The sequence below is a fragment of the Vespa velutina genome, chromosome 4 (genome assembly GCF_912470025.1).
Source record: "Vespa velutina chromosome 4, iVesVel2.1, whole genome shotgun sequence".
In the NCBI taxonomy this organism is placed as follows: domain Eukaryota; kingdom Metazoa; phylum Arthropoda; class Insecta; order Hymenoptera; family Vespidae; genus Vespa; species Vespa velutina.
Window position 1 is genome coordinate 1,161,716 of NC_062191.1, and position 22,500 is coordinate 1,184,215.

General features: G+C 27.1%; 6 protein-coding genes across 13 annotated transcripts in view; 2 read left to right on the forward strand and 4 right to left on the reverse strand.

The window, feature by feature from the left end:
- LOC124948792 (phospholipid phosphatase 1-like) overlaps positions 1 to 2,312 on the reverse strand; it is a 19,480-nt gene extending 17,168 nt beyond the window's left edge. The window contains exon 1 of one of the 2 annotated variants that reach the window (XM_047492968.1): positions 668 to 2,312. In XM_047492968.1, the coding sequence (XP_047348924.1) occupies positions 668 to 673 (6 nt within the window). In that variant the 5' untranslated portion in view covers positions 674 to 2,312. Of the gene's footprint in view, positions 462 to 667 lie in introns of those variants that run through there. The other variant, XM_047492971.1, reaches the window with a different exon arrangement.
- A 233-nt stretch (positions 2,313 to 2,545) lies between these two features.
- Positions 2,546 to 5,251, reverse strand: LOC124948699 (transcription factor TFIIIB component B'' homolog). Of its 2 annotated transcripts, none has more exons than XM_047492673.1 (5): positions 4,836 to 5,251; positions 4,307 to 4,772; positions 3,800 to 4,227; positions 3,620 to 3,718; positions 2,546 to 3,469 (listed from the first exon to the last, which is right to left on the reverse strand). In XM_047492673.1, the coding sequence occupies exons 1-5, from the start codon at positions 5,197 to 5,199 to the stop codon at positions 2,784 to 2,786; spliced, it is 2,043 nt and encodes a 680-aa protein (XP_047348629.1). In that variant the 5' UTR covers positions 5,200 to 5,251; the 3' UTR covers positions 2,546 to 2,783. The 2 variants fall into 2 exon arrangements, with proteins under 2 accessions (XP_047348629.1, XP_047348630.1); XM_047492674.1 differs by having other exon boundaries at positions 2,547 to 3,469; positions 4,876 to 5,016.
- Positions 5,252 to 6,478: 1,227 nt separating this feature from the next.
- Positions 6,479 to 9,264, forward strand: LOC124948361 (methionyl-tRNA formyltransferase, mitochondrial). Its single transcript, XM_047491861.1, has 7 exons — positions 6,479 to 6,762; positions 6,972 to 7,169; positions 7,265 to 7,387; positions 7,867 to 8,045; positions 8,126 to 8,320; positions 8,433 to 8,637; positions 8,689 to 9,264. The coding sequence occupies exons 1-6, from the start codon at positions 6,572 to 6,574 to the stop codon at positions 8,600 to 8,602; spliced, it is 1,056 nt and encodes a 351-aa protein (XP_047347817.1). The 5' UTR covers positions 6,479 to 6,571; the 3' UTR covers positions 8,603 to 8,637; positions 8,689 to 9,264.
- LOC124948360 (egalitarian protein homolog) lies at positions 8,346 to 14,434 on the reverse strand. 4 transcript variants are annotated; one of them, XM_047491857.1, is made up of 7 exons: positions 13,468 to 14,434; positions 12,821 to 12,969; positions 11,262 to 12,747; positions 11,105 to 11,185; positions 10,764 to 11,008; positions 10,288 to 10,673; positions 8,346 to 10,166 (listed from the first exon to the last, which is right to left on the reverse strand). In XM_047491857.1, exons 3-7 carry the CDS (start codon positions 12,675 to 12,677, stop codon positions 9,799 to 9,801), a joined length of 2,496 nt encoding a protein of 831 aa, XP_047347813.1. In that variant the 5' UTR covers positions 12,678 to 12,747; positions 12,821 to 12,969; positions 13,468 to 14,434; the 3' UTR covers positions 8,346 to 9,798. The 4 variants fall into 4 exon arrangements, with proteins under 4 accessions (XP_047347813.1, XP_047347815.1, XP_047347814.1 ...); XM_047491860.1 differs by having other exon boundaries at positions 9,964 to 10,166; positions 10,233 to 10,673; XM_047491859.1 differs by lacking the exon at positions 12,821 to 12,969.
- Positions 14,435 to 15,970: 1,536 nt separating this feature from the next.
- Positions 15,971 to 17,620, reverse strand: LOC124948363. The gene is made up of 4 exons (XM_047491866.1): positions 16,903 to 17,620; positions 16,674 to 16,831; positions 16,332 to 16,595; positions 15,971 to 16,101 (listed from the first exon to the last, which is right to left on the reverse strand). The coding sequence occupies exons 1-4, from the start codon at positions 16,981 to 16,983 to the stop codon at positions 16,080 to 16,082; spliced, it is 525 nt and encodes a 174-aa protein (XP_047347822.1). The 5' UTR covers positions 16,984 to 17,620; the 3' UTR covers positions 15,971 to 16,079.
- Positions 17,621 to 17,808: 188 nt separating this feature from the next.
- LOC124948362 (protein BTG3-like) lies at positions 17,809 to 20,521 on the forward strand. 3 transcript variants are annotated; one of them, XM_047491864.1, is made up of 3 exons: positions 17,809 to 17,929; positions 18,666 to 19,351; positions 19,446 to 20,521. In XM_047491864.1, the coding sequence occupies exons 2-3, from the start codon at positions 18,908 to 18,910 to the stop codon at positions 19,794 to 19,796; spliced, it is 795 nt and encodes a 264-aa protein (XP_047347820.1). In that variant the 5' UTR covers positions 17,809 to 17,929; positions 18,666 to 18,907; the 3' UTR covers positions 19,797 to 20,521. The 3 variants fall into 3 exon arrangements, with proteins under 3 accessions (XP_047347820.1, XP_047347821.1, XP_047347818.1); XM_047491865.1 differs by having other exon boundaries at positions 17,817 to 17,934; XM_047491862.1 differs by having other exon boundaries at positions 17,908 to 17,929; positions 18,671 to 19,351.
- Positions 20,522 to 22,500: the final 1,979 nt, after the last annotated feature.

Genomic DNA, 22,500 nt, shown 5'->3' on the forward strand with positions numbered 1-22,500 from the left:
ATTGCAATAGAGGTCACGCGCGAAAGAGAAGATCGCGTGCGAACGATTTGAAATATTCATGAAGAACTTTGTTGTTTCCATTGCAAGAAAATGTATTTGAAATTCGTGTTGGTCTCTCCCCAGGTAGGAAAATTATACGATAGGAAACGTGAAATTGCATTTGATGCGGTCATTTCCATTCCGTTCATCTATCTATCCTTTTCTATGTTTTCCCCCATTTGTTTTTTTTCTTTTCTGTTTCTTTCTCCATCCTTCTCTCTCTCTCTCTCTCTTTATTTATATGGACAAAAGGAAAAAAAGAAAAAAACCCCTACCACGAATGCCACATTTAAAGGAAAAACCAATGATTTCGTTAACAAGTTATTCATCAAACGAGAAAAGAAATGGAATAAATGGATTGATTCTCGTACATCGATACGTTTCATGATATTAACAAATCATTATTAAATGACGCGTTTAAAAAATAATAAAGGTGAAAGTCAATAAATAAAATATGAACGATAAGTAGAAATGAAAGAGTTATATGATATGAAATGAAAACAGAAAAAAAAAATATATATATATATATATATAAAAATAAATAAATAAATAAATAAATAAATAAATAATTAAATAAATATATATATATATATAAAATCATAAACTATAAAAATAAAGTAATTCTAACCTGCATTTTGTTGTATAGAAACGGTCGATGTTTTTGATTTCCAAACGTTCACAATGTTCCTTCGTATAAATATATATATGTGTATATACATAAATATATATATATACATATATATATATATATATGTGTGTATATATATATATATATATATATAGATATATGGATATATGTCTATTTCCTTCTATCTCTTCTCTTTCTCTTTCGAAAATGGTTCAACGTTAAATTGCTTCAGGACTTCATTGCGGCGACTCGAATGAGACGAAGGAGAGCAATATATTAGATTTAAGAGTCACTGACACCAACTAACTAAAACACATACGAACACGTACACGCACGATAAGCGTCTAAAGCTTACTACAAATACGTCAATTCTCTTCTCTCTTTTTGTCTCTCTTTCTCTTTCTCTTTCTCTTTCTCTCTCTCTCTCTGTCTCTTTTTCACGATGTGATTTTCGCCTTTGAATATGCGATTGCTGAGAGAGGCATACGAACCACCTCCTCTTTACCGAATGAGAATGCTTCATGGTTTTTTCTTATTTTTTTTTTTTCTTTTTTTCTTTTTTTCTCTTTTACATACTTCCTCCTATTTCATATTGTCTCCTTAAATATATAAAACAAATATAGAAAAAAAATTATCTAAATCTATTTACTTTTTCTTCTTCTTATTATTATTATCTTCTTTTTTTTTCTCCACCTTTTTTTTTTTACTTTTTTTTTTCTTTTTTTTTTTTTTTTTTAATCGTTTATTCTTTCCCTTCTTCCTCCATTTTTTTCTAATATTTCAATCTCTAATAGTTTGCTAATGCTTATTTATATATACACGTTTATAAACAACAGATTGTATGTATACATATATATATATATATATATATATGTAGAACGGTAATTGAGATAAGTTTTATCAATTCAGATTTATACGAGCAAAAATAAATCAATGAGAAATCTTAATCGTAACAATCAATTGTTATTTAACTTAAAAATAATTTGATAAAAGAATCAATAATCCTTTTTACGATTCTTTACTAACAATATTTGCGAGATACAATGCACGATAATTTAAGATAAAAAATACAGAATACGTTGTTCGTTTTACATATGAAATTCGTTTTATATATCGTATAAACTGCTCGCTTATATAAAATTGTTCGTTATTTTTTCTTTTCTTTTTTTTCCTTAATTTTTTATTTTTTTTTTATTTTTTTATTTTTTTTTTTTTATTCCTAGTTTCTTTGTCTTTTCGATTAACAATTTTCGATCACAATTTAATCGAAGAAAAAGAAACGTAAAATAACAAGAAAAAAAAAAACAAGTCGGATAAAAAAAATTATTTTTACAATTATAATATACATCGATAACCGATGAATATAGATTTCATCTTGTATCAATTTATCATATTAAGTCACATCGTCGTATAAGTGAAAAATTTTGTTTCTTCCAGTCTAGAATTATAATAATAATAATAATAATAATAATAATAATAATAATAATAATAATAATAATAATGATAATAATAATAATAATAATAATAATAATAATAATAATAATAACAATAATAATAATCATAATAATAATAATGCTTTTGTGAAACGTTATATGTAAAATTGTGTAACATTTCTATAATGAATATTTTATATATATGTATATACATAAAGGCTTATAAAGTGATGTCATATAATAGAACTACTTGTGTACATACATATGATATATACATATATATATATATATATATATATATGTATATATATATATATAGTCATAATTCATCCATAAAAAAAACGTTATAAAACAATCTCAAACCAAAAGAAAAATAAAAAAAAAAAAAAAAAAAAAAAAAAAAAAAAAAGATTAATAATTGTGAAGATTTACTCGTTAAAATACATACATATGTAAATGCTTCTCTATTTTTGTATGATTAGAAAATCTATCGTTAAATATAATATATGTATATATGTATATATACATATACATGTATATATATATATATATATATATATATCGTATATATCATACTGTTACTTTTTACACGATTTCATTTCTTTAGAACCTTATCCTCTCATTAGGAAAAGAAAAAAAAAAAGAGGAAAGAAAATGAAGATTAAAAGAAATATAAAAATAATTTATAACAAATCTCTGTCACATTCTTGTTCTTTTTTTCCTATTATCGATTTAACTTCCGAAGCGTTTGGTGTCGTAGTCAAAACTTCGGACGATGTTTTCATAGGAACTATGTCGTTCTCAATTGGTATATTGATTGCTTCGACATTAGAACTGACCATATAAACTTGTAACACCGTTTCACCTGGTTCTTCTGGAGATTCTTTTGATAAAATAACTACCGAACCTGGCTCAACCTCACCGATATTAGGAATAGCAGATGTGATAACATCAGGATATACATCGTCATTGATAACACTATTATTGCTGATATTTGTAGATTTTATCGTTTCCTTATTATTCTCTAATAATATACCTTCAGAATGATCTGAATGTTCTACATTATGCAAGTTATTTATATCAGGACCTTGTAATTTTCTTACTCTTGGCACTCTACCAGATCTTGTAGGTCTAATTTGATAAATTTCGGCATCGCTATCAGACTCAGGACCAGATGTTGAACATGCATTTTTACCCTCCTCCGTAACTTCATCAGTTTTTTTGACATTTGATTTAAGACGTTTCCTTGGCCTCTGTAAAAACTGATTATTATTTGCCTCGATATCTTTATGCTGAATTTCTGACATTTCTGATTCTGTTATCTCGTCGTCCGTTACCGTTGCTTCTCCTACGCTTCTCGCGGCAAATCCTATACAGATATATATATACATATATTTATTGTCTATTAATAATGCATATATATATATATGCACATAACGATTTTTATAACGATACATCGTATTTAAGGAAAAAAAAGAAAAAAAAAAATTATAATACGTTCAAGAAAAATTATACGTACGAGAGCCCACTCTTCTTTTTAATTTCTTTTTTTCTTTATTCTTCGTATCCGTCTCTTGTTCCATGTAAAACTGTTGCCGAGTCGATGCTTCAAATTTCGCTAAAATAATAGAATTATTAAAAATCATTAAAAGTGATAAATTTCACGAAATCATTTTAAATATATATATATATATATTACCTAATTCTTCTTCCATTTCAGGACTAAATTCTTGATGAAATTCTAATGCCTTCTCGATTAATCTTCTATTCATTCTTTCCTCTTTTTTATATTTTAATTTAATTTCTTGTCGCGTTCTATTTGGAAAGAGAGTTTGCATCAATAAAAAATCTGTCCCCACTATATTTAATGCCTTGTAAAATTTCAATGTTTCCCATTTTGGCCATTCCTTTCCCTTCGGACGTCTTTTATAAAAACCTGATCCATAATTGTCATCATCTATTATCGCTTTTTTAGCTAATACTTCACGACTTTTCTTTGCGTGCGATTGTTCTATCACTAAACTTTGTTCATCTATTATTAATTGTCCATCAGGACCAACTTTGACTTGAGGTACTGGCATAGATGACGGATCATCTTCTCTTTCTTCCTCTTCTAATTCATCGATTCTAATAATGATTAAATAAATGATTCTTTATATATTATAAAATTTTATTATATAATAAAATATAATTTCGTTATACTTACTGAGAAATAGAATCTCTATCTATGTGACTTATACCGGATTCCTTTGATTTTTTCATTGGATTTGTAACAGGATTATAATATATTAAATCGTACATTGTAAGTTTCGTTCTATCCGGTGTTTTGTTTTCATGTTTCAAAAGAAATTCTCTTCTGGCTTCGGCTAATTTCCTTGCCGATTCTGATATTAATATACGCCTTTTCTGACCAGTTTTTAATTTATTAGTAACATTGCTCGATGGATTATTAGAATTAATTTCTTTATTACTTTGAACAGAACACATTGAATCATTGCGCGTTCTATTTGTTACATTATTAGTTATCCTTTTACTATCATCTTCTGATTCGCTAGCACTAGCCCCGCTACCTTGAATACTGTTGCTTCTTATTCTACCGCTATTATTTAATCTTGGTACAGGTCTCATGAAACATGATCGATTCTGTGCAGTCTTAGTTGGAGATCCTAATGCTAAATTAAAATTACAAGATATACATTTTTCAATGATTATCTATTTAATTCAAAATATTTTACCATTTATATTTGTATTAGAAACTTCATGGTGATGAGTTACTTGTAGACTATTTAATTCTCCTGAATCAGATTGAACATTTTGTCTCTCTTCAATGCTCTCTTGTATCTCATGAGATTCATTTACTATTAATTTTTCTTTATTATTTATTTCATCCGATGAATCATTTTGTTGACAAATACTTGCAGGCATATCATCATCCTTAATAATATCATTTTTCTCTTTATTATCATTATTATCCTTATTATCCTTATTATCAATATCTTTATTATCATTGCTATTATCCGTTTCGTCTGTAATTACATTTTGTGACGTCTTTCGACGCACTGGTACTGTGGCTAATGCTTTTATTCTTGCACGTCTCATTTTGTTTAAAAATAACTTGTTAGATGTTCATTAAAAAAAAAAAAAAAAAAAAAAAAAGAAAAAAAAAAGAAAAAAAAACCTATATAGAATATAAAATTATAAATTAATTCACATTACTTTTTATATGTTCAATAAATATGTAATAAAATAAAGAATATTGACATACCTGTAATTGTTAATATAGTTCTTAGTTTATAATAAAAAAAATAAGAATATACACATCACTATCTTGCTTGCAATTTATCATTTTCATTATCATATAGTATATATAATTTATATTTATATTTGAAACCTCCTGAAAATGACAAAAAAAAATATATATATATATATATATACACACACACACACACACACACATATATATATATTTATATATAAATATTTTAAAAGAATCTATATTTATGATATACTTTAATTATAGATTAATAGAATTAATAATTAATTCCATTATCATATGCTACATTTAAAAAGAAAAATTGTTAACACTACTCAATATTTACAAATAAGAATAATTCATATTTTAATAATAATTGTTAATAATTATAATTGTCAGTTACATTCGTCCAAATATAAATAATTCAGCCCATATAAAGTGACAGCTGGAAGAGTTATAATTGTCTTGCATCTTAAATTCTTTTTATAAAAAATATAAAGAAAAGTGAATAATTAGAAATAATGTAAAAAAAAAAAAAACATATACATAGATATAAATATTAAATAATAAGATTAAATAAGATTAAAAATATCATGCTATTAGACAATATATTTATACAAATATTTTTATATTCCGACATCTTATCCTTCCTTCAACTGCAACATACATTGACATTAAAAAGTATCGTTTACTCCATATTACCAACTTTAAGATGTATCATAATCGATTTGATTCGTTCATTAAAATTTAAAGTCCTTCTACAGTACGATGAAATTCTATTGGTGGCTATTTAAACGTTTCGCGTCTTGGATCTATTCGATGGGACTGTCCGTGGCCAAAGTAAAGTTTGAAGAAAATCTTTAGAGCTCATATACAATATATTGGGAATGTTCCAATGTTATGATACTGCCAAGAAACGTATGTACGAAAGATGCGTATAAAGTATGCGACACCTAGCGACAAATTGAAGAAACTCAATGAAACGTCGATGATTGGTCCAATGAAAAGACACGTGATTGATCGATGAATGTATTTTACAAATTTTAATTCGATAATTAGCCCACAGATAGCGCTGCGATACGTCGATACGATATCTCAACTTGTATTCATAACGAGAGCTTATATTGATCAATATTAATCCTGGCATATGCAGTACGTGCATGAATGTTGAACGGAAATGTTTATAAATTTTAATCTTATATTAACTAACCTTACATAATGTTCGTAAAATCATATAAAATAAGACATAAATTTGTTGATCTTAAAGAAGCTTTTCAAAATTCATTGAAAATATTTAAGTTTTCGAAGAAACATATACATACTATTCCCAAAGAAGGACCATGGAGTGTATTATTTTTTGGTGTTGATGATTTTTCATTAGAGAGTTTAAAAGGTTTACATGAAGAATAGTTAGTCTTTAATTTAATTATTCATCACATTTGATTATTTATAAATAATATATTATGTACGATGAAATATTATATTAAAACGTGACAATTAATAAAATTCTTTTCAAACGATTTACATATTATTCTGATTGCCATTGTATTGATTTATTTTAAAGTTTCGATGTATCATTAATTTCATTCACGTACGTATATATTTTTTTATCGTATAGCAAATTAAAAAGATTATGTCGATTGGAAGTAGTTACTACAAAACAAAATAAGAAACATGAAGTTAGAGATTATGCAATGCAAAATGGAATTGCAATGAGAACGTGGCCACTAACAATTGACAATGAAGATTTTCATATAGGAATTGTTGTTTCTTTTGGTCATTTAATACCAAAGAATATAATAAATTCATTTCCATTGTAAGTGAGTTATTACTTTTGATTTATATAATATTGATTTAAGTCCTTTATTATGAACAATTTTCATTAAATTACATTAATTATTTATCTTTTAGAGGTATGTTAAACGTTCATGGCAGTTTATTACCAAAGTGGAGAGGGGCATCGCCAATTACATACTCTTTAAAAAATGGAGATACACATACAGGTGTTACAATAATGAATATATTGCCGAAAAAGTAAATTTCATCATATTACAAATGAGTTGTTTCAAGAAGGAAGACAAAGAAAAGAAAAGAAAAGGAAAACAATTGACCGTTAACAAAATACCTCTTATTAACTATTTATTACATTATAATATTATTGTTTATTTGTATGAGCCATTATTATTTTCAAAAAGTGTTAAAATTTTTAACTAAAATTAATAATTGAAAAAAGTAAAACAAATAGAGGAGCTGTTGTAATATTCAAATTATTAGTATAATTGTTAACACATTCATAACTATAGTTAATACAAATTAAATTTTAACAACATAACATATTAAAGTAAATATTTTATTAGTCAAGATAAATATTTTAATCTCTTCCAAGACATTTCTTTTTATATGGCAATACTTTAATGGATATGTGGTCATTCAAGATTTAGACGTATAAATAAAATATAAACAATTTATAATAAATATCAAGATGTTTTCACGTTAATTATTTTTCTTTTTAGATTTGACATTGGAGAGATAATAGCACAGGAACAAATAAGTATTAATCCAGACGAAACGTTACCAGAATTACGTGCCAAATTAGCAAAAATAGGCGCAAATCTTCTAGTCAAAACAATAGAACAATTACCATCAATATTATCAAATGGAAGACCTCAAAACGAAATGGAGGCAACATATGGTAAACGTATTATTTACAATTTAAAATATATTATGTATGAATATTAATTGAAAAAGCGAAATTCTTATTATTCCTTTTAGCTCCCAAATTTACATCAAAGATATCCTTAATAAAATGGGACGAAATGTCAGCTATAGATATATACAATCTACAACGTGCTCTTATAGGATTATATCCATTAACTACAAAATTTCGAAATACGATCATTAAATTATTAGATATTCAAAAAATAGAAAAACCAAATCATTTATCACATATAGAGCCAAATATACCAGGTAAAAGGAAAGAAAGAGAGAGAGAGAGAGAGAAAAGGAATATAATAATTATTAATTTGTTATTGTTACGATAATGTTAGAGAAAAAAAAAAAACTTTTCGGTAATTTTCAGGTGTTGCGACATTTGATAAGGTAAATAAAGTTCTAATTGTAAAATGTAAAGACGATAATTGGATATCTGTCGCAAAAGTATGTATTCCAGGACATCACCCGATGAGCGCAAATGATTTTAACAATGGTTTCATTCTTGGCCAGAAACAAAGAATAATAATTTTCCAATAAAAAAAAGAAAAAAAAAATAGTTGCAACACCTTTACTATTTAATGAATATATATATATATATATATATATATATATATATATATATATATATATATATATGAACCTTTGGAATCTAATATGAGTCATTATTACTTCTTTTTCATGATTACAATGTTGAAGAGATGAACGTGTTTATTTTGAAATGAACACAAAGGGAAATTTTATTCATGCTCGTTTAATTTAACACATTCTTTATTCTCTTGGCACTTTAAACGGCTGAGAAAAATAGGACAAAGTCAAACGATATACGTTTTAATAATTATTGAAAAGCAAAAAAAAAACAAAGAAAATGAAGAGTTTATAAAGAAATGGACTAGTGCGAATCTCGTCAAGCTGAATTAAATTTTTAACTAGGAGAGAAAGAGAGAGAGAAACAAAAAAAAAAAAAAGAAAGAAAACGATAAAGGATACAATTATCGTTTTTATCTCTTATTTTGCGTATATACTTTTGAAATTACATGTAATTTTGTATAAGTTAATTTTTTTTTTTTTTTTTTTTTTTGGAAATATTATATATTAAATGTTAAAACAATCAATATAACTGTTATTTGTGTACACAGGAAACTGAAGGCACAGTAAAAAAGGAAAAAAAAAAAAAAAAAAAAGAAAAAAGGATATTCGTATATTCAAGAATAATTCGTTCAGTAATACTTTCCTTCAGCCTACGATTTATCCTGTGCGCGCTCATGTCAGTAAAATATTTCCCATAAAAGGAGCAATATATGACATGTTAGTAGAGTTATTGATAAATACCATACGGTCGGATTTATACAATATAAGCGATTAATTAACCTGTCGTATTAAAATCGCATCATTTCTATGATAAGTGATGATTTAAATCGGCTACTTTGTTTGATTATGTTTCTTTCTTATACATTTGTAAAGAAAGGTAATCTTTTTAAGTAGATTAATCATCACATGTCGATGATATGATAAAAAGACATTTTTCCATGAAAAATCTGACATCGATAATATTTCAGATTTGGAAAAATGCCTAACGATGTATTTACAACGAGACCGAGACTCGTTCATCGTCATTTAATATTATGAAATTCGCAAAATAGATCAATTTTTCATTGCTCAGTTTTCATTACATATTTATAAAAGAACCTATTAATGGCAACATCTTTGCTGCTATTTAAAAACAGCTTAAATATCTATTTTTTTGGCGAATTCTGTAATCTTACTCGTTCCTTTTCTTCCTCCGTGACAAATACTCTCGTTATTGCGATATCACCTGTACTAAGTGTTTGGCAGGCAGCATTAACCAATATCTTAGTTTCTTTCGTTGGGCTATCAACTTTATCGTTTAGACATTTACACACACATTGTCTTGGGGAAATCTCTGTACTATTTGGCGACGATAATTGATCGTTCGAAGACGTAGTCACAGCAGAAAGTATTGCTTCTAATTTCTCTATTTTTTCCAACCTATCCATTCGAGCATCCGATAGGATTTCATCGACCATTTGCATAGATTCTGTTAAACTTGGAGTCTCGGAATTTCTTGGTGATAATATTCCACCTAAAAATATCGATCGCAATTTAATCATTGAATAAACATAAAACATAAATACAATTTGTCTCGTACTTTGTAATAATCTTATCATTGGGAACTTTGGTTATTTTAATATTATAAAATATACCAGAATGCGAATTCTCCGAGGTGTAACTGTCCATGCTATGATATTCCGTATCTTCCATTTTATCTTCGTCGTCCTCGTCGCTGCTATCACCTTTATCTTGACCCATATTCTCTAATTTCTCCAATTTCTTAGCAACCTTATAATTACCCTTTAATTTCTCTTTTTCTTCCTCCGTAAGATCTAAATAACGAAGAAGACGAATTTCTCGATTACTTAATACAATGTTTTTACACGTTGCCTCTTCCATTCTTTTCTTTAAATCTGCAACTTCCGTCTCTACTTTTCTTTGCTTTTTACGAGCCTTCACTTCTGCCGGTTTTATATGCATCAGTATTTGTTCTTCGCATAATTCTGTAAACAGGCTTTGAAACTCCGGCTTGATCAATCTACACATCAACAGAATCAACAAAAACAACAAAATCAACAAAATTTACTTTCCCGTTTGCTTTCGCAATCCCAATAAATTCATAGCTTACCTTGTCATAGAAAGATATACCCGTGGTACAAGACTGAGAACATCGCTACTAGCATAAATCAACATATCTCTAGTCATAGGCCGACGAGACCAGTATCTTTGGTCTTTACGATAAATATTTTTTAATTGTTCCTTCAAGGGATTACATGGTGCCCCATAATGATCGCATAAAATATTTAAATTGACATTTTTTACTTTGTACACAGGTTTTCCTGTTTCTTGAAATTGAATTACGGCATGTGCAGTCTGTAAATGAAAAATATAAAATTCTTATGACGAGAAAGTTTATTATAAAAAAAGAAAAAAAAAAAAAAACATATATATATATATATATATATATACCTGCGTGTCAAAGACATTATTTAGCGTTATGTTAAATTGATTATATAAATTAACGCTATCATTTTTACAATCGTGTATCACCTAAAAAAATTAGATAATCTTTGTAAAAGATGTTGTTAATATAAATATCTGGTACGGCTTCTTAAAAGAAGCTCACCTTGACAACTTTATCGGTTTCTAAAAGTTTTTGAAGTCCGCCAGCCTGTACGAGGGTAGGACATGTAAATAAATCGAAGACATAAGCTTGACCACTCATAGTCCCAATTTGTATTAGAGTTAATTGTCCTTTAACACCCAAATTTATTCCTTCGCAATCAAACGAAATAACATTATTATCAGCTCGAGGTTTGCGAGGATTTATTATATCTTCTATAATCTGTAAACTTTCTTTTGGGTTTACAATTACCCTTGTCTGTTGTAATACTTTTAATTTCCACGCGTCACCCTTTTGAATACTCTGTAAACTGCGATCTTTATCGGTATTATCTGCTAACGTCTTCATTACAAGCGTATTTATTCTTTGTTTAAGCGTTTGTTGCTGTAAACTTACTAAAGGACAGTTATTATTAGTTTCAACAGGTGTAGGAGTTGCAGTTTGCGATGTATTATTTTCAATTGGTGAGTTGTTACATACAACGCTTTCTGAGTTTACTGCCTGAGAGGATGTCTGTGTATTATTTGATAAACTTGTTGTTTGTTGTACTGCATTTATTCGATTTACGACATTACCACGATTTCGAGTCAATTGCATAGGTTTCGTTTTCGTCTCTGTTTCTAACGTAGAAGATTTTCCCCGTTCTATCAATGTTACGAGATTACTTTGAACATGAAAGGTGTCGGGAAACATTTTTATAAACGTAGACAAATCTCGAACCGTTTTAAATATAGACGTCCAATTTTGTCCATGACAAAATTTTTCATTAACCATATTAAACAATATATCTATAAAAATTGGACCCTTCTCTTCTATGCATTGGGCAAAAAATTGTAATAATTTTACAGTAACTTCGGGATCGATAGGCGTATCGGGTTCCAATTCTACGAATAATTTTACTTTCATTCCTTCGTATTGTTTCAACATTACATTATCGTCCGTAACTACAAAGGCACCAGGATACTTCAAGAGAAAATCTCTAAATTCTTTATAGCGTTGACCAGAAATGTGTCTTACTTCTGGAGAGGCCTGCGATCGATGTCCAAGTAGGCTAGTTATTGGTACCTCGGTTCCTACTCCGTATTGCATCAATTTATTAGAAAAATATTCTACTGCTTCTCGAGCATAATCACGTGTTCCACTTAATTTAAATCCACTGTCTTCTTCGTGTACAGATTGAAATGTATTAATGGAAACGTAATCACCGTTTATAATGAAAAGTGATGGATGTTGAGATAAAAATTTCTTAAGGCCACTCTGGGATCCACCTGCTATTTGACGCATTTCTTTAGTGAATCCTTTAGCTCCAAATTGACAACTTAAATCGTGTAATGTCCGTGGTCCACCTTTGTCCATTAAACGTTCAAAAAAGAATAAGAGAGTCATATTTCTGACCATCTCATATTCAGAACTATCCATTTCGTAAGTTTTTATTATTGTTAGATACTCCTTTGATCATTCGTAATTGATGGCACTGTCACGAAATATCCTAATAATATTAAAATATTAATTAACATAGTATAAAAGAGAAACTTTTTAAATTACGAAATACGCTTATTTACCATAATATTCAAATGACAATAGTAATAACAAAAATGCATAATCAATCATAGAAAATAATATTTTTTTATATCCTTATAAGAGATATGCATGACGATTGACATAACTTAGCAGATACATCGCTAATACCAATAACACAACAAACAGGATCCTGCACATAAATATAAATTGATATGTTATAATAAAAATATTAATTAATTAAATTACAGTTTCGGGAAATTTTCATTTATTCGCACATAGTAATTTTGTATAAATAATAATCAGGTGTATTCAAAAAAAAAAAAAAAAAGAAAAAAAAAATAGAAATAAAAGCCAATCGATCAACCGTGTTATTGAAATTACCCTCTCTACATTATTTAATATCCGATTAATACATTATTTAATTAAGTAAATCAATATTTCTACATTGTTAACAATATTGTATATTCTACATTGGTAAAAATAGATTTATTGAAAGTATTATATATTTGGCATACAAAACATAATACCATATAATATTTTATGGTAATACATATATATATATATATATGTATATGAACATATATACATACATATATATTTATATATATACATATATATATATATATATATATATATATATTCTATTAAACATTGCTATCTCGCATGATGTAAATTATACAGTATTTACCATTGATGGCTGAAGCATTAGTCCTCTTCATTAAATATTCGACATATTTGAATAAATGAAATCTAAAATATTTTCTAGGTCAACACATTTTAATTAAATTTCCAATAATAATAATTAATCAACATAAATTATATTAAATATTAATCGTTTCCAAATAAAAACATTATATTATTTTAATATTAAATAATAATAAATATAACATTAATGGGCACTTCGGAAACAATTATTACAGATCACCAAGTATCCCAAGAACAAAGGATACCAAATTTCTAGATTGCAGCTGGCACTTGATAAACTTGAAGATATCAGGTATTCTCACGAGAAGTTATCGCCACCTGTCGTTGCGTAACTACAACTTTTCATTGCCGCGTTTTCTTCGAAAGATCATAATCAATCGTAATATAATAATATCACATTACATTGACATGTAAACTTCGAATGAAATAATAAAGAGCATTGTTGATCGTGAGCTCCATTTACATTGTACGTAAAGGTCTCACGTCTATGAACTTATTTACATTTAATATTCATTGACATATTCTATGATATATAGATATAAGGATATGAAATATTTCATGCGATACGTGACAAAACATGTCTTATGACAAAATATTGGATCTATAAAAAATTAGAAAAAAAATATTTCTTTATTTAGCATTTCATAAGTTTTCTTTTTTTTCTTTCTTTTTTTTTTTCTTTTCTTTTTCTCTTTTTTTTTTTTTTTTTTTTAAGTAAAGTGTAAAAATAACTTTATAAAAAAATACTTTATATTATATTATTTATGTAGAGCATAATTGTTATTAACATTATTGTTATATCTACCAGCACTTGTGTATCTTTGGTTAATATCTGATTGGATTATTAGAAGATGCTTTTAATTTTAAAGGATTTTTTTTTCTTCTTTTTCTTTTCTTTTTTTTTTTTGTTTTTTTTTCTTTTTTTCTTTCTTTTTTTTTTTTTTTTTAAGCATCTTTACCTGTATCAAGTAATACGATTTCTATACATTCGTCAATATTTTTATTTTTTCTTATATCCACATTGTACGTATTGGCCTATGAAAAATTGTTAATTATATTAAAAGGGTTATTAAATTGATTTCTTTATTAATAAATCTAATATACGTACCAATTGTAGCAATGCCAAGAAATATCTAGCTACGTCATAGCTATGCTCACCGTCCACAATATTATCAAAAGATGCATTTTGACTTTTATCATTTAACTTTTTAATAATTTGAGATGCATAATTTTGTATACTAAATATAGGCTTTTGTTCAACTTCTGCAAGTTTCGATTGTATCGACTGATGCCATTTAGTAATTTTACGATCAAGTTCAGTTTGAACATCTGAATCCTCTAAAAGTTCTTTCATCTTATCTTTAATCAATCTTTCGTAATTTGGCAAAGAATTTTGTAAATCGCATTGTGAGGAGACACTGTTTGACCTTGAAATTATTGAATCAGTTGGAGAAACTCCACGTGTCTCGCAATCAAGAATACTCGATGAATTTGCTAATATACCAGAATCATCAAGGAATGCATCATCCGTAAATGTATTATTTTCGATTGAATTTTTTTTCATTCTTAAATCATCGATCGTTGTATCTGTTGTTTCACAATTGAAAGAAGTTAATTTTTCTGCATTTTTAAAACAATCCTCAAAAACCTTCTGTATCTCATTGATTTCTTCTGAAAAACAAAAGGGGGGGGGGGGGGGGGGGGGGGGGAATAAATAAATTAAAAATTGATCAATCGAACGAGCATCATCATCATCATCATCACATTAAAGTGTAATAATACAAATTTCTTGCCTGATTTAAATTGTGGCAGTATTTGTTTTTTGGATCTATGTTCAGAATTTTTTTCTTGCAACATTTTAGATTCTTTCAAAAGAAAATTTACTATGCATTCATCCTTGTACATTTGCGAAATCATTTTTCTTTTTCTCTGTAAATGTTAAGATAAAGATTGATCTTGAAAATATATGAAATAAAAATGTTTATGTATGATTGTTACTAGATAAACTTACAGATTCAGTTTTAGAAATCATTGAAGATGTTATATTTAATAGATCAATACGTTTCTTTTTTACTGAAATGTTGTGTGTAAGAGATATTGGTTCCCATATTTTTGAATTTACAATTTTCTTTGTATTAGTTGAATATTTAATTTCTTTTAATCTAAAATTATATTAAATTGTTAACCCATTAATAATAATATTGTCTATATAAAAAAAATAAAAAAAATATTTAATACCTTCTGTTAGAATGATGATTTTTATTGTTTGGAATATTACACGCATTATCTGTGTTATTCATATTTGTATAATTGTTAATAAGTAATTGCTTGTCAATTTTAGAATTTTTTTGAAATCTTTCTTTTTTACCAATAATTGTAGGCTGTTCTTTTTCATTAATTGCATTGTCTGTTACATTAAAATCGTCTGTGTCAATTGAACAATCGGCATTATTTAGTACTGGCGATAAGCAACAATTTGTTAAAGTTTCTGCATTATTATTGGTCACTATGTTGCATATGCTAGTTGGATTATTAAAATTATAACTGCTATCAAATGTTGACATATTGGAGCAATACCCTGACGTAGCAGAGATATCAATGTCCATTATTCCAAAGTCTAGAGAAAATATTAATAAATTATTTTATTAAGAGATATATGTACATATATATATATATCTATATCTATATCTATATATATATATATATATATGTATATATATATATTTACCATCAGGAGTAGGTTCATCTATCAGTAGACCATTCATATTCAAATATTGATTACATCTATACACAATACATAGATTATTATTAATGGCATTATTAATATACTATGACTATGTAACATACCTGAAATGATATTTTTTTCCAATAACATCACCATGAATATCGATTATTTCTGTCATATTATGTACAAGATCATCTGCAATATTTTCTAATTGAGCAAAGCGCCGTGTTAACAATTTCACAGGTTTTTCTACATTAAATTTATTCTTCGTATTAATATTCTTTCCGACTTCGTCCGCCAAATTGCACAATTTAAAATCATCAAAATTAATGGAGTTGTTTAAATGTTTTTTATTGTGTTTCAATTTTTCATTTGCACTTCCACCTCTGTTAAAATTATGAAAAAAAAAGTATTATTATTTACTCATATTATTCTACAATGTCTTAATGAGATATTATACATACTCATAATCGATAAACATTTCATTTAAACATGCGGTCTCATCAAGAAGACGTTCAACTCTGTGTACATATATGTTAACAGAATTTTGAAGAATTAATGCAGCTTCTCCAAAGTTAACATCATAATGACCTTCAAGTAAAGAATAATATTCTTCTAGAATCTGAAATAGTATTATAATATTGATAAATTTATATCAATTTATTTACAAATAATCCTAAAATCCGTACATACTTCTGAAAGTGGAAAGTTCCAACTTGCAAGATCTTTAGCTGGTTTCATAAGCTGGCAGCTAATATCTTGTAGATTAACCATTTTTATACAAGTTATAATTTTAAATTATCATTTATTATTATTATTATTATTCTTTCATTCCCTTTTGGGTGTCCCTTTTTTTCCCCCTTCTTTCCTTTTCTTTTTCTTTTTCTTTTTTTTTTTTTTTTTTTTTTACCTAACACTTAATTATTAAATAACACCCACAAAAAACAAGGTTAAGAAGATATCGATATAATATTAGAATATATAATTTATTGATTATCACTCGATTATTATTTATTACACAATAAATTTGTTAATAATCGTTGATAATTAATATCCTCGAATTTATTTTCTTTTCAATATTAAATTGTAGTCACACATTTCGACTTCTCAAATTATGCCGCGTTCAATGTTCCGGCTTAAAAACTTTTATCCCTGCTTAATTCTAGAATTTCTTCTTCTTAGTTTTTTTGAAAGAAATTTCTCAATCTTCATCCATTCGCTTTATCGCATTTAAACGAAATGATTTGAATGATTTATAAATTAATTAGCTTAATTTAACGATTTCAAATATTTATAAAAACAAATTTAATCGTTTAATACGTGGAACAAATCAGTTTTGCATTTTCCATGAAACAGTTTCCAATTGGTGGACAGATTATTGTTGCCTCTTTAAACGTTTCAATTCATTCAAATTATTTTGCAAGTTTTTCTTTTATACTTTTAAAACTATTATTACCTTTATTGGAAAATTTAAAGAAGCACTAACAATAACGATGATAATAATAATAATTACGATAATGCAAAACAAAAAAATTAATGGACGCGGATCATTTAAAATTTTGATTTTATCCTTCGAACGTTAGTACGCACTTATCAATGGTTTATATGGTTTATGGACTTGGATGCAACGTAACACGTGTTGGGTCGAGTACGTTTATTTAAAGAGGGAGAGGACGTAGTGGTTTTGCCAGAAATACGAGTTTTTTTTCCACATTAATTCGTAAGGTTAATTTAATATTATTATTATAATTATGAGTGCTTTGTTCAGATGTGAATACATATGAATGGTGATTAGAATTGAAAAGTATTTCTCATTTATACAAGTTTGAAAATAGTGATATTAGAAATATACGTATCGTTTGCCACACGTTCTCTTGGCATAAGAATGAGCTGGCATAAATTGCGTTCGTTCCTTGAAAGAATGTTTTCATTCAAATTTAAGCTATTTCGTGTAGAAATTTTTATATTATTTTGAGTGAATGATCATTCTAAAGATTAACGATCTAAATATTTCCTCGTATTTACTTTAATAGATTTTTCCTAACCTTTGAAACTAAATATCATGGTCCAATTGATATGCATAACATATTGTTATGTAGTCCAGTTGGAATATGGTATTAATCATAACGCATATGTACGCACATATTGTTAATATTGTAAAGTCGATTATAAATATACTTATGGGGAGGGGGGGGGGCGAGGAGGCGGGGGATCCTTCTTAATAATAACTAATGTTAGTTATTGTTTTCATATCGGGTATATCAGAGATTAACTTTGCTTGGAATAAATATAAATTTCCAAAGAGTATTTTTTAAGAATATTTCCATACAAAAGTATTTTTTTTAAGTCTCCGCTAAATATAATAAAAGAAATATTGAAATATATGATAATAATTTGTTATTTTTTTCTTTTTTTTTTCTCTTTTTTTTTTCTCTCTCTCTTTCTTTTTTATATAGATCAGTTTTAGAAAGAAGAATTTAAATGCAAGAAAAAGGAAGACAGTAAAATTATTCCGTTTATAATTCAAAAAAGAAAACATAGATCTTGAAACATTTAAACGTTGTAGCGTTGCAAAAGGGCTCTATGTACTCCATATCGTCTTCCTCGAATGGTACTTTAGTTTACAAAAATATTGTGTCAGTTTATCAGAAGAGGAACAAGTCAGGAATTTATAAGTTTATCAACCAATACTGTTATCATGCGCAACGAAATTACAGCAGCAGTACTGTTCTTAGTACAGCTGATAGAAAAAAACGAAAAATTTAGTCCCGATCAATTGGAATGTTTCAAACGACATTTAGTTGAATTGTTGACGGAACGTTTTAAAAATCATTGGTTTCCTGATAAGCCTTTCAAAGGTCAAGGTTATCGTTGCATACGTGTGAATGGGCATAATAGAAGGGACGCGACCTTGGAGAGTGCTGCAAATGCTGCTGGAGTGAAGTACGAAGATTTGTCTCTACCAGTAGAGCTTACACTTTGGGTTGATCCTAATGAAGTTTGTTGTCGTTTTGGAGAAAGTAAGGGATCATATTGCACATTGGCATCATTTGATGATAAAGAAAATACTGTACCAATTTTTCAAAGAGATAATCATGCAGAGAAAGAAAATAAACAATCTGAGAGGCAGACAAAAATGCTGGTATGTATTAGAATTATATATTTTGATATTTACGCATTTAGCTATATAAATAATAATAATAATAAGAATAATTGCATATAAATATATTTCACAGAAAACCCCACTGGTATCTACTATGGAAGAACAACATGAAGTAAAACCTTTAAGCTCTGCAAATCAAAATCAACATCATAATAGTACTGGTACAGGTAGGAGGCGCAATTTGAACAGTCCCAGACTCCATGTTAACAGAAATCGTACTTGGTTTGGTCACTCCTTTGGCATGGGCTATGGACCTCATCCGATCACTCAACCATGGTATAATATCGTGCCACCTCATTTTTTGAGCGGTCCATCTCCACCTCCCTTCATGGGCCATCGGGGAAACAAATGGATTCCTCCTTCTTATCCTGCTGGCCCAACCCGTTTTCATCACTGGTCTCCAAAAGCTACTCTTAAAGTATAAACAAATTTGATGCAGGTATAAATAAGAAATCTGTTCCTTTATTATTATTATTATTACTATTATTATTATTATTATTATTATTATTATTAATATTATTAATATTATTAATATTATTATTATTATTATTATTATTATTATTATTATTCCTTTTTTTTTTTTTTTGAGCTATGGACAATGGTAATTTCTTTTTTGTATTTTTCATTCTATTTTATCTTTGTAATTGTGTAGTATTTTAACTGCCATTTCTTATGTATTAAAGCATATATCTATGGGGCTAATCTAATTATACTTTTATTAATCATTAGGAACAGATTTCTTTATTTATCGGTGATGAAAATGATTCATTCTGTAATTACAAATGACCTTGTTCAAATCGCGACTAAGGCTTACGATTTTTTATGACAAGAGATGTTGTATTATTACATGTTTATATACATATAATTAATCCAAATAATAGATATTTAACTCCGGATGCAAGGTTGCTTGTAAAACACTAGTCTATTGGGGATATAAATAGAATGTATTAGTTTGTATTCATATGAAAAGAGGCAATGAAATTTGGAAAGCCGTTTGCGACAATTTCTTATCAGATTGGTTTTTAAAAAGAACTTTTTTATGTGAAACATAGAGTAAGTAATCTCTCTATATACGAAGCAGTATTGATTTGTGTATATGTATTTGAAAGGAATGGCAAGTCATAGATAAATTATTCGTGCAATTTATTACACAGCGCGGTTCAGTTCCTTTTACAGCCTGTCTCTTTTCTTTATGCTGATCATGAACATTGCGTCATATAAATTTGAAATATCAAACGTAAAGAAAGGAATTTTCTTTTTATTCTCTTTATTTTCAAAAACTATATTGAATTAACAATAACAGTGATTTAAATAGAATTTTCCAAACATTATAGAAGCATGTATTTGAAATATTGTTTTAAAATGTATAATATGTACACATATTTGAACGTATGTGTGCATATGCACATTTTTGTTTTTAAAGTGAAGAAAGTAATTTGATTTTATTAAGTAAAAGTACAATGATATTACGATTCTTTTTTTTTTTTTTCTTTTTTATGTTTTTTTTTCTTTTCTTTTTTTTTTTTTTTTTCTTTTCTTTTTCTCTCAATATTATTTAATTAGAAATGTTATTAATTGTTCCAGAAAATGACATTATTATACAGGCACCTTCATTAGAATTTCTGTTTTATGTTAATAGTACTGCACGAATATTATGCCTGTCGTATATGATTATAAGAAATCAATATCTCTTATTTTATATATGGTTTTTTGGTATAAAAGAATTAAGTCTCTTTTTCATTAATCTGTAATTTATAAATGTGCATTAATTATATTAATATATTAATATTTTACTAAAAATTATAATATTAATGCAATGTCAGATTAATACCAATGTAATGTACATTTAATCGTGTATATTGTAGACAATTTATCACGAGTTAGTATCTTATAGTTATATAAGCTATATATTTGCTTTATCTGCCAATGCAAACAGTGGTATAATATACCTAGTATCGATAAATATTTTAGTATCACAAATATTTAAGAAGTGCAATATTTTTTTAGTTGACAATTGGATACAATTGTTGATAATAGCTGTCAGAATCTATTCACGATGTAAATCATATGTTTGTATTTCTCTGTCTATTTTTATTATTCAGATTTCAGTATAATTTTCTTTGATTACAAATTTATAGAAATAATTAATATTTTCTCTCTCTCTCTCTCTCTCTCTCTCTCTCTCTCTCTTTATTTTATTTTATTTTTTTTCTTGTTTTATTTTTTTTTTTTTCCTCACTAACTTAGGCACAAACCAGATTACTATCGTTGCAGTATAAAATCAAATTTATCATTTAACTATAAATAAATGGATTGCTCTTTGAAATTTTATATCGAAAAATATTATAGTTTTGCTATTTCCATGTTATTTATAATTAAATGCATGTGTAATTGCTCTAGCATAGGTAATGTTTGTGTTCACTTTGTTAAATCTTATATTCAGATGAGTTATTTTAATGTTAAAGTGCAAAGGGTGTTAAAGGTCTATATAAATGCAAATATGAAATGTTTATGTAGTATTAAGCAATGTTGCATTCGGACGTGTTCTTTGTGTGAGTGTATGTGTAGTTGGCGCGCGCGTTGCGCATCGTGCGCGCATTACATACCGATGATGTATGTATGCATGTGTATATATATATAAAATGTGTGTAACGAACGATATGACGAAATAATTCGAACTTTTCTATCAAAATTACAATAATCATTTTTGCCCGAATTAAGCGCGCTTTATACGTTCTATATATAATATTTATATGTATATTTTAAAACGACTGATATATTCGATCGGATTTTCAATGAGAAACAGAAAGTAAAAAAAATGAAAGAAAAAGAAAAATAAAACAAAAACAAAAACAAAAAAAAAGAAAAGAAAAGAAAAGAAAAAAAAATTTCATTTGTTACAAAAAAGAGATCTCTATTTGTTGAAAAATTTATCTACAAATAATCGTCGTAATTGAAAATTAATCGTTTAATTTAATAATGGCATTGTTGCCACTTTTATTTTTCTTTAATTTTAATCTAAAGAAAGAAATTTCGATCGAAGTAAAAAAGAGAGAAAGAGAAGAAGAAGAAAGAAAGAAAGAAAGAAAGAAAGAAAGAAAGAAAGAAAAAACAAAACGAAACAAAAC